The 12,873-nt window shown below is 43.4% G+C and overlaps 1 protein-coding gene and 2 non-coding genes across 3 annotated transcripts; 2 read left to right on the forward strand and 1 right to left on the reverse strand.

The window, feature by feature from the left end:
• Positions 1–3,128: 3,128 nt before the first annotated feature.
• LOC149844499 (uncharacterized) lies at positions 3,129–5,113 on the reverse strand. The gene has a single exon (XM_089994589.1). It carries the CDS (start codon positions 4,763–4,765, stop codon positions 3,413–3,415), a length of 1,353 nt encoding a protein of 450 aa, XP_089850715.1. The 5' UTR covers positions 4,766–5,113; the 3' UTR covers positions 3,129–3,412.
• Positions 5,114–11,615: 6,502 nt separating this feature from the next.
• LOC149844500 (small nucleolar RNA snoR1) lies at positions 11,616–11,710 on the forward strand. Its single transcript, XR_016430664.1, has one exon. It is a non-coding gene; the product is annotated as a small nucleolar RNA snoR1 (small nucleolar RNA).
• Positions 11,711–11,820: 110 nt separating this feature from the next.
• LOC149844501 (small nucleolar RNA snoR1) lies at positions 11,821–11,911 on the forward strand. Its single transcript, XR_016430663.1, has one exon. It is a non-coding gene; the product is annotated as a small nucleolar RNA snoR1 (small nucleolar RNA).
• The last annotated feature ends 962 nt before the right edge of the window (positions 11,912–12,873 follow it).

Below are 12,873 nucleotides of genomic sequence, written 5' to 3' on the forward strand. Positions count from 1 at the left end.
AAATCCTATACAAGTGGGATTTCAACTATTTAACTGTAGATATCTATGGAGTCTGATTTGATCAAACCAACTTACATCAATGAAATCCCAAGGAGGGTACGAAGATAAGGATGACTTTGGGGATGAGTGAAACTGATTTAAAGTATCATCATCCGTGCTTCAAATAATGAAATGTATCTTCATTTGTTTTTTAGGCGAGAGGACATGATGACATAATGTAAGGATCAGGTGCAATCACAATGTACACCAAAAGTGTGCCGCTGCACCCAGCTGCCCTCAATCTCACTGATGGGCCCCCACATCTGACAGAGTGTACTCACATCAGCATACTTCTGCTGTTGCACATGATCCACCCCTGATGACAGAGACCTAAGAGAGTCTTGTAAAATGTTGACTGGTGCATATGTAGAGATAGAGATATGCATCCAAGGCCAATTTTTTTGCAAGGAGTCCACTCATCACTATTTTCATACCCCAATGTCATACCAAATCTGAGATTTCTTTGTTGTCGGTCGTTTTCATTAAATCTAACTCTGTAGAAGAATTCAGCGTGGTCCATTTAATAGGAATCTCTTTTAAAAAACAGATTTGACAGGATATCGACTTTTAGATCATGTTTTCTCAACAAAAAATTGGTTTTTTTATTTTGAAATTTCAATATCTTTACAGCCATTGATTTTTGAATCACCACAAAATCTTGCAGGAGAAGTTGGATTCTGGCAATTAAAATGGCCATCGTCGCTAAAAAGAGCATGTACATCGCTCTTTGTTTACTGCGTCTCCTTAAGATATTATAACCAAACACTGAAACCATGTTGTAAACATGGAAAAAATACTTTTTCACCTAATCAAATCATCCCACACTATGAGGGGTTTGCAGGGGCTGTCAGTGCACGTCTCTTGTGGTGGGACGTTGCAGGTTCAAACCCCAGCGCTACGTTGAATAGTAACTCGTGGGGGTCGGGCTAATCCGAGCTTGCCTTTAAAAAAAATAAATCATCCTTGCATCTGCAAATCAAATCAAATCAAAGTGATCCTGATCAACCAAAGATGTACAGTCATGTATAGAGGTGAAAATTTATTACTTTTCACCTAATCATTTTATGCCTTCCAAAGAATCATAAAATATCATTAGATCTGCATATGAGATTGCTTATGACTTAATTCTTCCAACCCTGCTTATGTATCCGTTTGGGCATTAGTTTCGTGAATAAATATGATTCTTTTTTCAAGCAAGAAAAGACAATATGACTATAGGTTTTTTTCATAACGAACAGAGAAATGCTCTTATGGTTAGAGACCTGACCTTGTTGGACCATACCGGATGAAAAAAAAAGTAATAGAGGGGGGTTCTCAATCTCACATGGCTCAAGAGAGAGAAACTCTTACAAACATCAATTTAGTGAATAATAATCTTCACTCGTAATCAAAATACGTATCCTATAAGTATATATAGAATTGAGTGCCCTTTCTATACACCTCTCATGCATAAATAACAGCTTTCGGCCTCTATTTCATAATTCTCATCTTTAAATACGGATTTTCATCTTAATGATTACTAATGACATGCACTATCACCACTGCTTGCATTCCTTAACTCATGACTCATATAACTTTTGTCTGCGTTCTTCATATGTCATCTCATCTCAATAGTTATCTCACTACATGACTCAGTACATCCATTACATGACCTTAGAGTTATTCAGAATGTGCATGAGTAACCTGTATAATAAACTCACTTTAATATTTTTTTCATGCCTATGTTGCCCATATTATATTATACAAACACCAACTTTTTTTTATGAAATCTCTACATACACCACATTGGCAAAACTACTCACAACTCCTAATTACATGTCAAACTTAACACTTTGACTTTAACTCACAACCCAAAATAGGTTTACATTTTCAACACCTGCTCCGATGGTGTAAAACCGTGGTGCATTTTTCACCCCCAAAGATTCACCTTGCTTTACCATAATGTAAGGGGGCTGACACCCATAGGATTTGAATCTAGACCGCTAGTCTAGTGGCCTAGGCCCCATCCCAGTGAGACCCCTTTGGGGATACTGTTGCTTATGGTTGTGGTTGTTACGAGAGTGTAGTAGTTATAGTAAAGCCACTTTGTGAAGAAATATCAATAATTTTCACGTGTTTTGAACAATTTGAGGGTTAGATATTTCATGCATTTGCTATAGATGGTTGAAAAACTAAATGAACTAAGACACTAGCAGACGTTCAGAAGCTATTTTTAAACTGGCCGAGTTATTGAAAATTCTTTAGTATAAAATACAACACATCCTTGATTGGTTCATTGATGCATAGCACCAACACCACTACTAACACTAACCACAACTGCTAGTCGGTTCTAGAAGACTTGGTAAATAATTCTGATTCATCTCAGTGCAATGCTTCACAATAGTTTTGATCACTCGCTCTTCCAAAAAAAGTCCAGCCATCTTCACAATATTTTTATTTTTTTACATTGAAAATTTGTGGATCTTAGTTAAAACTCGGGTCAATCCCAAGTCTGGTATGAAATTTCACAATCCATACCAGAATTGTTACGGTTCTTCTTATTTATCACCAAACCCTGACCCTATGGTTTGGTATGGGTCAAACCCGACCCATTGACACTACCAATTGGTAATATAATACAGCTCACTCATAGTTTTTGATAGTTGAAATATTTTGAACTGCCAGTGTTATGATACTTTTGGAGTTTGGACACCTTCAATCCACATCAATGTTTGAGCTACCGTCTTAAGCCAAAGGTAAGGATGTAAATGGGTCGGATTTGGTTCAGAACTAATTGGACCTTGCTTAATCGGATTTTGATTCATATTGGAGTCTGAAGGAAGAAAGTAATATTGAATCAAGATCCGATCAACTAGTCGGATATGATTGATATATAAATAGGTCCTTCAAATTGGGAGTCGGTTTAGATTCATATTCAGATTAACCTTGTGAAGTAATGCATCCATTCTCACGTGCGATGCTTTGGCCCTGCCCCGAACTCATGCCGTCACACACACACACACATACGAGGAAAACGCGTTGTATCCGAAACAGCTAAATACGTGTGCGATTCGGATCCGGATCATAAAAAAATTGCAAAACCTCCATCCTAGATCCAACCCATTTGCATTCACACGTACAAGAAACAGCAAGCTTCAACCCAATACACAATAATCAAATAACGAAACCGCCTTAAGACGTCAGCGACCATGGAGGTCACAAGTTTACATTGTTTAAGCAAAGTCAAACGATAAGATCGTCTCACCAAAGCAAACCCCTCCCCTCACCGTTTCTAAAAATTTGGTACGATCACCCCGAAAGCGGTAGGTGCGCACGTCGCTACTGCAAATACGGTGAGGTCTCCCGCCGGGAACTGACGACACGCCGGGAAACGTTACTTCTGCTGTGACTGCGAAACCCTACCGATCATGTCCACCGCATTGCTGCCGAGCTGCGCATCGGCGACGGTCTGAATTCCTGACGGATACGCCGGGAACGAGCCAGGAACCCTGTGCGCATAGTATACCGGCTGTGGAACCGCGCCCTCCGGGATCACACCGGCCGGATAATCGAAGGCGTCGCCTGCCGTCCTCGTCTCCGGCGCCATCGTTCGGTACACCTGCCCCGGAGAAACCCTAGGCCGGAGGATCGTTGGAAGAGGGAGGCTCTCTGGGGGAATCGCGCTTCTCGGCATCACCGGCTGAGCGTAGGAAAGCGGAACGGCTCCGGCCGGGATGTAATACAACGGCACCGGCGGTGCTCCAGCCGAATATTGAAATTCTGGGAGGAACGGCCATACCTGTTCCTGGCGGGCAAACGTTGTTGTGTTCGGGAAACCCTCGACCGTTGGGTTCGGCGGCTCTGGCGCCCTCGCCGGAAGGACGACCTGGTGCTCGCCCTCCGGCTTGATCTTGAGCGGCGGGAGATCCGGGATCGGCGGGACGGAGATCGCGGAGGAAGAGGAAGAGATGTGCAGCGGCGTCGCCGGAAGAGCCGGGGATCCAGGTTCGGAAACCGACGCTTGATCGCCGGCGATCTGCCGGTGCTTGGCCTTCGGAGCGACGGGCGGCCTCTGGCTTCCGTCATCGCGGTCGAGGCTTTCCGGCTGATCGAAGCCGAAGAGGAAGTCCGGCACCTCCGAGACGACGGATGAGGCCTCCGATCGGCGTCGCTCGAGGTCCGGTGCCGGAGCTCCCCTAGCGGACCCGCCGCCGTTCAGGGCGTCGAGGAACCAATCCCCGCGCTTGGATCCGTCGAGGAACTCCCCGAGGCCGTCCGATCGGGCGGCCGACGAGGCCGGGAACAGGAAGAGGCGGAGCCTCGCCGCGCGGCCGCCGGAGACGGAGAGGCGGTCGTACTCCTCCATCATGTTCTCCACGTCCTCGTCCGTGGTGACGGAGATGAGGGCGTCGAGGTCCTCGTTCGGGAGCTGGTACTTCACGGCAACGTCGTCGCCGGCGATCTTCGAGAGCTTCGCCATCAGGCCGCCGAAGCCCGTGTTCCGGCCGACCGCGACGATCCGCGTCTCGCCGCCGACGTACCGGAGCTGGTTGTCGGTGGGGCGGGGGAGGATCCGCCCGCCGAAGGAGCACATGAACCGGACGCGTGGCTGCCCCTCGTCCGTCCATCTCTGGTTGCCCTCGGCGTCGCTCCCGCGGCTAACGATGGTGGAGCGTGGGGACGAGCCCACCGAGTCGGCGTATCCAACGGAGTCCTGCTCGGACGGAGGGTGACTCGCAGCCGCCATGGAATCTCTCGGAAGGCGTGTGGTTTTTCCGGCGAGTCTTCCGGTCAGACTCCGGCGATCCACCTGTCTCTTCAACGCATCGACGTTTGAGCCCCTGCAAACTAAACAAGGCGGAGGGAGAAATTTCAGCCGTTTCAGCCAATGACAAAATCTCTAATGTAGTATGATCCGAAAGGGACAGAATTTCAAGTTGCTTGTGAATTTCGAATTTCTTGCAGGGCTAGTTTGGTCATTTCAGGGTATTGCGTGTGACGTGCTATCGGCTCTGGGGGTTAGGTGTGTGACGTTGAAAACGGCGAATATTGGGGAGGTTGGATCCTTTCTTAGTTGACGAAAATACCCTCAATGAAAACGTTTACGATACTGTTTGGATGTTGCCAAAGGTACGAAACTTCCGGTCTTTGCTTTTCCTTCCAGTGGAAAGTTTAGAAAATCTAGCGACTTTGGAGTTTGGATCTGGAAAGAATCGTAACTCTGAAAATCCAGGAAATTCTGGGTTTTTAGCGACATATAGACACACACCGTACCCTAATAGGATATACGGTTACTCCAACAACCGTGTCATGTGCACACAAACGAAGGACATTAGGGAATTAATTAAAAAGGATTAGGTGATTTTTAGAAATGTACATAACTTTTTTCCAGGTGGCAGTGAATGATTTCAGCATCTTTTTGCCAGCCTGTTTTCGTTGTTCAGCAATCGTTTTTGAAACCGCCAAAGGTGTAGAGACCTAACCGCACGCTGGCTCAGCCTGCCATACTTATGGTCGCAGTCTCCAAACTTCGGCTTACGCAAGATGTGACGCTCATAGGATTTGAACCAGGGTCTAGCCCCCAATCCCACTACGCCAAACTCATTGGCTCTAAGAAGGAAGGGTTTTAAAACGTTGTCAATGCCCCCCAAAATTTGAGCTTGCTTTTCTGATGGATTCGACTAATGGTTACTATCATGTACAACAAACAAAACTGAGATTGGCATGATTGATGATTGATTTTGTTAGCCAGATTAATTGAGATGAGGTTATTGCTAAATCAATAGAGGGCATGGGGAGAAAAGGTGCAGACTCCTTTGTGCCATGTTCGACCTTCACCGGGTGTGCGAGTGCCTTTCACTGGTGGGCTCTATAAAAGCAAGCTTGGGTGTCCGTGACCACACCCTGAGATTACTCATCTCAGTGAGAACTTAAATAATAATAATAATAATAATAATAAATTTCATTTTGATGATTTCCTCTTTTTTTCCAGCAGGGAACTTCGTCCAAAAAAACAGCTTCATAGATATGAATTGCCCCAAGAGTAAAATGGTAAAACATATTCCTCAATAAATTTCAAGGGAACCTTTGGGCATCACAGAAATCCATAATTGGAATCCTTCATAACTAACAGATCCGATTCAAAATCCTCATGATTTCAGCAAGAAATCAAACTTCTGAAGCAATCAAGAACAGCAGAAATTCCTCATGACAGAGTACCCACAAATTGAAAGACTTTTGGACATGGTTTATTATAAATTTGAGAGAAAAACTGATGCCAATCCTGTTGATTTGCAACTTGCAAGTCTCCCAAAGAGTCATATTTTGCAAATCAATCATGTCTAGGATGCTCAAAATTGCTGCCAATTTCAAATAAGGTGAAAGCACCAGCAACCATATACTGGTAAATGGTACTAGTTGTATAAACGATGGCCTAAAATTAAGAATATGACCAGCAAAAGAAACAAACAGGAAAGGAAAAGATCTACATACCCTTTTTGGGAGGATTTACTTGGTACCCTGTTTGGAGAAATTTGGTGGGGTTTGATGGGGCAGACAGGAAAGAAGAGAAGGTGGAGGAGGAGAAAGAAAGGGGTTCAACTTTTAGAAGCAGGTGGTGAAGGTCCAGCTAGATGTTGATAGATTGGTAGGGCCCCAATTTTGGGGTCTTAGACGTGGCTTACCCTGTGCCTTTCTGTATCGTTTGCTTCTTTTTGCCTTCTTCGCATGCATTTTTCTATTCTCTCTTTGTCGACCAACGGTCCACGGCACAATTGAAGGGAATGAATTGTGTGTGTGTGTGTGCGCGCGTGTGTGTTCGACAGTGCCAAACCTGCTTGCTCACCTCTGAACCGTTGATTTTCAAAACTGACGGTTCAGATTAGTGCTTGTGGGATCCACTTCCGCACTGGCCAGCTTCGGCCCCCGTCGCCAAGCGATGCCTTCTTGTCATGTGACATCATTGATCCTGATTGGGTGCATGAAAAACGTAACATACATCCATTTTTTTTTGGTTATTTAACATAAATGATTTGGATGGATCTGAACATTCAGCAGTGGTCTAGTGTTAGGGATGGTAATGGACTGTGGTGGGTGCGCGAGACAAGGTCACCATCTTGCCCCTTCTCAAAAGAGTGACCTTCATCCCAGGTCCATCCCATGAACGGAGGATTTTTTACTTTCACTCTCATCATGTCTCAAATTTACAGTCCTAGTCTATTATCGTTAGGTTCCTTGAGGGTACGTTTGTTGAGCCGTTCTCAGTGTGATTCAGACGAAATTACGTTAAAACGGCGATTTTCAACAAACGTTGGATGCGGAAGACGACATTTCGCACATCCATCGCGTTCTTATTTCTATGTTATTTTTGTTCCACCCTCTCCCTGTTACAAAAATTACAGGAACCAATAGAACAAAAATTTCTCGACGGGTGTGCTAAACCATCTCGCTCGCGCCTCCTCATGACGTCTCTCTCTCTCATTGTGGTTTCCAGCAAGCCCTGATGTTGCTGCCTCCTTATTCCGATCTCCGTCACCGGTGACCTCGCAGGTACCCACTTCCCTTCCCGTCGCCGGCGAATCCACGGGGGAACCCAACATCGACGTCGATGCCCCCTCTTCCAGGTATTTTCCCTTCTTCTGTTTGCCGGAAGGCCGACAGGAGGCCGCCGACCCCTGCCGCGCCTCCCCCTCGCTCTCTGTGTTCGCCGGAAGGCTGGCAGGAGGCCAGTGGCCCCCCTGCCGCGCCTCCCCCTTCTCTTTCTCCCATTGTCTTCTTTTCCCCCCTCCTTTGTTTTTCCTCTGCTGTCGGAGGGCCGACAGGAAGCCGACGGCCCCTCTGCCGTGCCCTCCCGCTCTCTCTCTGCCGCCTGTTCACGGCTTCGGCAGGGGCAGTTGCCCTTGCTACCATTTGCTTTCCGGCAGGCAGGGGCATGCCCCTGCTACCGTGGGTCTTCCCGGCATGCAAGGGTACGTCCCTGCTGTCATGGGTCTTCCCGGTAGGCAAGGGCACGCCCCTGCTGCCATGGCTCTTTCCGACAAGCAGGGGTACATCCTGAAGATCAACTGTGGCTCTTCTCGAAGGTTCTTTAATTATCCTTCGGAGAACGGATTCCCGATTAGGGTTTTTGATGTTGCCGAAAGGTCGAAGGCGAGATCTGCTGCCGGTGTGGTGGGGAAGGTGAGATATGCCGTCTATCCAAGTTGTCTGCACATTATCGTCAAACAACAGACATTTAGAACATAACATTTGATCCAAACAAACGTTGAACTTGGAATAATTGTTATAGAAGGAACATAACAAATGTTTTGTTCCGTTCTTTTTGTTCATTTCGTTCAACTATGGACAATCCATCAAACATACACTGAAAGGATGAGCAGAGGCTGAACAACCGAGAGGGTCGAGTTGTAACGCAGAGTAGTACGGGGAGTCTAAAGAGGAGGCTGAAAGGGTTGACCGCAATGACCAAAAGAAAGAGAAGAAGAGAATTGAAGAAGCAGAAAGAATCGTTTTATAACGCTTTAGGGTTAGAAATTTAATATTAAAAATTTATAGGAGTTATATGTACTTTTATTAAATAACAAAGGGTATTTTAATCATTTTGTTAATAAGGATCGAGGACGAGATGGGGCGGGAGAAAGTGTAAGTTTATCCCAGCACCATTTTCCATTTCATGTCCTCTGTTCCCATCCCAAATGGGATGGGTTGAGATAGATCCCTGCTTTCCCCCGGTCCACTGTCATCCATAGGTACTTTTGTGTGTGTGTTATGCAAACGAACCGCATCCAGTATGAAAGTTTTATGATTTTTAGTTGTTCTAACTCAGTTCTGGATCTAACTTTCCTATGTAACTAATAGGAACCATAGTGACAAAAGTTAAAAATGGCAAAATCATGACAGACAATAAACTCTAAAGATTTTGAATTTTTTCATAAATCTCACATTTTTTGGCAAAATCTCAGGAATAAAAATAAATTAAAAATAAAAAAAATAATTTTTATAAGAATATACAAATAAGATACATTTAAAAATAAAAATCTTGGTGGTTTTCACGATAAATATCTTTTAAAAATATAAATATTGCCATACTTTTCATGTTTTGAAAATCTCCCAAGAAATTGCCGTTTTAAATTTTCAGGCAATTTCTTGCGATATATAAGCGAGTTTTTTTATAAATCTCACGTTATTTGTCACAGAAATCGGAATCCCATCCCTTTGCATCCTTGTGTGCGCGTGGGGGGTCAACTTGCATATTTTAATGAAAAACAAGTATTTTAAGATGTCAACTCATCGATGCATAAATGTATCAAAATTTCATCACTTTTTAAATTCTGTTTTTATGTCAAAACAAAAAAACAAGATCCAAAGCATCATTCCTGCCTGTCAAAGAAATTATGCCGAATGCATTTATGTGGCCTGATTCAGAAGATGCTTTGGATCTTGTTTTTTTTTTTTTGACATAAAAACAGAATTTTATAAGTGACGAAAATTTGATACATCATGCATCGTTTGTTTGACATCTTAAAACACTGAAACATGTAAGTCATAATCACATGATCCAAAACTTGTTTTCCATTAAAATATGCATGTTGATCCCCTTGAGCTGGAGTCTAATCCGCCTGATGTTCTTACAAGTCTCTTGCCAGTGGTTTGTAGTTATGTTCCAGATGAATGACATCTAGAACATCTCTAATTGATGGCTAAGAGTCGATACAAAATTCTAGGTGATTGGATGCCGTTCATCTCATGGATGAATGGGTAACCTATGGACAAATGACAGTATTACCATTAGGATTACCCCTGACCTAATCCGCTCTCCACAACTGAACAGGTCATGACCATCAAGGATGCTAAGTACACCAATGACCTCTCCCATGTTCAAATTCAATGGACATCTATAATTGATTTTGGTGAAAAATAGCTTTTTAAAGGGTGACTAATTTAATATAGGTTTTTTTGAAAGGCCTAATATAATATAGTTTGCGACTAAACAAATATAGCATTTTCAGGAGGAAAACTCAAGTCATATTTGAATCCTTCTATAGTTATTATTATTATATTTTTGAAAGGCAAGCTGGGGTTAGTGGACAGGGGGGGCGGGAGGGGGACAAGATCTCCACCCCCGCTCCGTCTCTAAAATGTAACCTTCATCCTCGGTCCATCCCTGTGGCGGAAGAGACTTTGGACCTCCACCCTTGCCCCGTCTCAAAATATGAATCCCCGTTCCCACCCCTGCCTCGTCCCTGCGCCCCCCCCCCCCCCCCCCCCCCCCACCCTGTCTGTGCCCCATCCCTCTTCTCTCATCTTCAGCTCCGGGAAAACAAAGCCCACAAGAGAAAAAATAGAAAACTTTAGTTACTTCAAAAAACACAAAACTGAACAAAAACCCACTGGGAGTTGGATTCCAAGCAGGAGTCCAAAACAATCAAATACAATATACAAGAACAAGAAATAGTAGTAACAAGAAACACCCATCTTATTCAAAGCACAAGAAACCAAAAAGAACTGAAAGAAAAACAACCATCCTAAAGAGGAGTGGGAAAACAAAGGGTGGTGATGCATGAGAAAACTACATTACCTCATGAGAAGCAAGCGCTGAAGAGGCAGTTGGGAAGGAAACGAGAAGATGGGTGTCGTCCTTTAGGGCGAGGAGCATCGGAAACTGGTGGAGACATGGAGGATACAATGATAGAAAGAAAAAGAAACCCTTGAAGCGAGATGTGGAAGAATTGAGGCGGTGAAGAAAGAGGAAGGCTCTCAAATTCGAGCCCTTTGTGGGATTTCCTCTTCTGAGCCCTCTTCCCACACTCATTAATAAAAAAAATATTTTTGGAGGCCCCCCTTTCGTTTTGGTGTAATTGCAAAATGCCGCACATCTTATCAGATATTTACTATGGCACCGACTGGGGACACTACAAGAAAATTGTTAATTAGCGACGGAAATTTGCGACGGATTTTTTCCGTCGTTAATTAGCGACAGATTAGCTAGAGATACAATCTGTCGATAATTCGCGACGGATTAACGAGGAAACAACTTTTATCGCTAATCTGTCGCTACTTAGCGACGGATTAGCGACTGCAATTTTTTGTCTCTAATTCTTATTACAAGAACACCATTTTAGCGATGGATTTAGAGAGGGAACTCTATCGTCGCTAATCCGTCGCTAATTAACGACGGCGTAGCGACAGAATATATTCCGTCGCTTTTTTGGTATTTTGATTTACGACGGCTTAGCGACGGAATTATTCCGTCGCTAAATGTCGCGTAAATCCCTAATCTCATCCTTCTTTCTCTTTTTCCCGTTTCGCTGTCTTGCTCCCGCCCGCCGCCCGTCGGCTCTCGCCACCGCCCGGCCGCCGCCGCTCGCCAGCCGCCGCTCCCCGTCCACCGCTCGCCAGCCGCCGCTCGCCAGCCGTCCACCGCTCGCCAGCTGCCGCTCCCTATCAGCCTCCCGCCACCGCCCGGCGACGCGCAGGTAATCATTTGCATCTGCATTTTCTTCTTCTTCTTCTTCTTCTTCTTCTTCCTCTGATTCCTCATCTGCATTTTTGCTTCCTCCGAAACTATCTTTTTATGATTATGTCTTCTTTTTCATTTTTTCCATGATGTTCAATGCTTCTTCTGACACCTCTTGTACGAGAACAACTTTCAAAGCTTGTTCTTTGAGCAGAGATAAGCAAACTGTTCTGAGCGATTTCCTTCATTTCTGTTATTTTTTGCATTTTGTTTTATGGTTTTCATGTGACATCTTTCTTACATTATCTCCCGCTATTTTTCTATATTTTTTTATTTATTTATGTTATGTCCATGATGATTATTTCTTCTTCTGACACCTCTTGTATGAAAACTATCTCTTGAAGTTGTTCCTTGAGCACATGCAAGCGACTATCTGACCTATTTTCTATAATCTTTTTGAGGTTTTAACCGAATTACCAGTTTGTTTTCCAAGTGTTATTATTTGGAATATTTGTTTGGGCTAATGTTTGTTGGATGGGAAGATGTAACATCTTGTGCCATGTTTGTGTTAAGAAAAAGATTTTTGTCATTATTTTCCTTCTAGTCAGTTTAATTTTCCTTTCCCTTTATTTCTTTTAATGATTGGGGAAACAAAGGGCATGATAGAAAAATATGAGTTTTAAAAGATTTTGATTGAGAAAATGGGAACAGAGAAATCCTAAAGAGAGTATATCATTATCCCATTTTTAATTGGTTGTGGTTTAGTTTATTGTATATTTTGCAAATGGTTTCTTAGTGTGTTTCTCTTTTTTATAATCTGTTAGGCAAGTGGTTGTTTAGTATTTCTCTGTACTGGTTTATGAAATTTTTGTTTTGTCACCTCTTGTATAAGAATGATCTTCTATAGATCGTTTGTTGAGTAGAGATAAACAATTTATGATCCATTTCCTATTTTTTCTTTATTCTATTTTTCTTTGTTTAGTCTTTTTGCTTCCTTTGCATAAGTGTTTGTGTTTCCCTAATTAGCTTCAATATTCATTGCAGTACATTACTTGCACACTTTATTTCATCGCATTTCATCATTAGATACATCATCAACAGTTTAGTTGTTTTTTGCATTGCATAAGTGTTTGTGTTTCCCTAATTAGCTTCAATATTCATTTTAACACAGTGTTTTTTGCAGATTTCTCAACGGAACTCGCTTGTGCCCCGCCACCCGTGGTAAGTAAGTGACAAAAACAATGCAAATCGGGTAAATACCCGTGGTGAGTAAGTGATGCAAGCGCATCACATGTTATTTAATTTATTGAATGTAACACTTTATTGTTCACACACTCACTTAGTTGTTGATATCTAGGACTGCTTTGTTGGAGTTCGGAGATCATGCTGAGCATGATTTT

Source organism: Nuphar pumila, chromosome 2 (assembly GCF_984573655.1).
Source record: "Nuphar pumila chromosome 2, dmNupPumi1.hap1.1, whole genome shotgun sequence".
Lineage (NCBI taxonomy): Eukaryota > Viridiplantae > Streptophyta > Magnoliopsida > Nymphaeales > Nymphaeaceae > Nuphar > Nuphar pumila.

What these genes read in the sequence shown, in the direction of transcription:
- LOC149844499 (XM_089994589.1), bottom strand. Translation starts at nt 4,765, where the DNA reads ATGGCGGCTGCGAGTCACCCTCCGTCCGAGCAGGACTCCGTTGGATAC.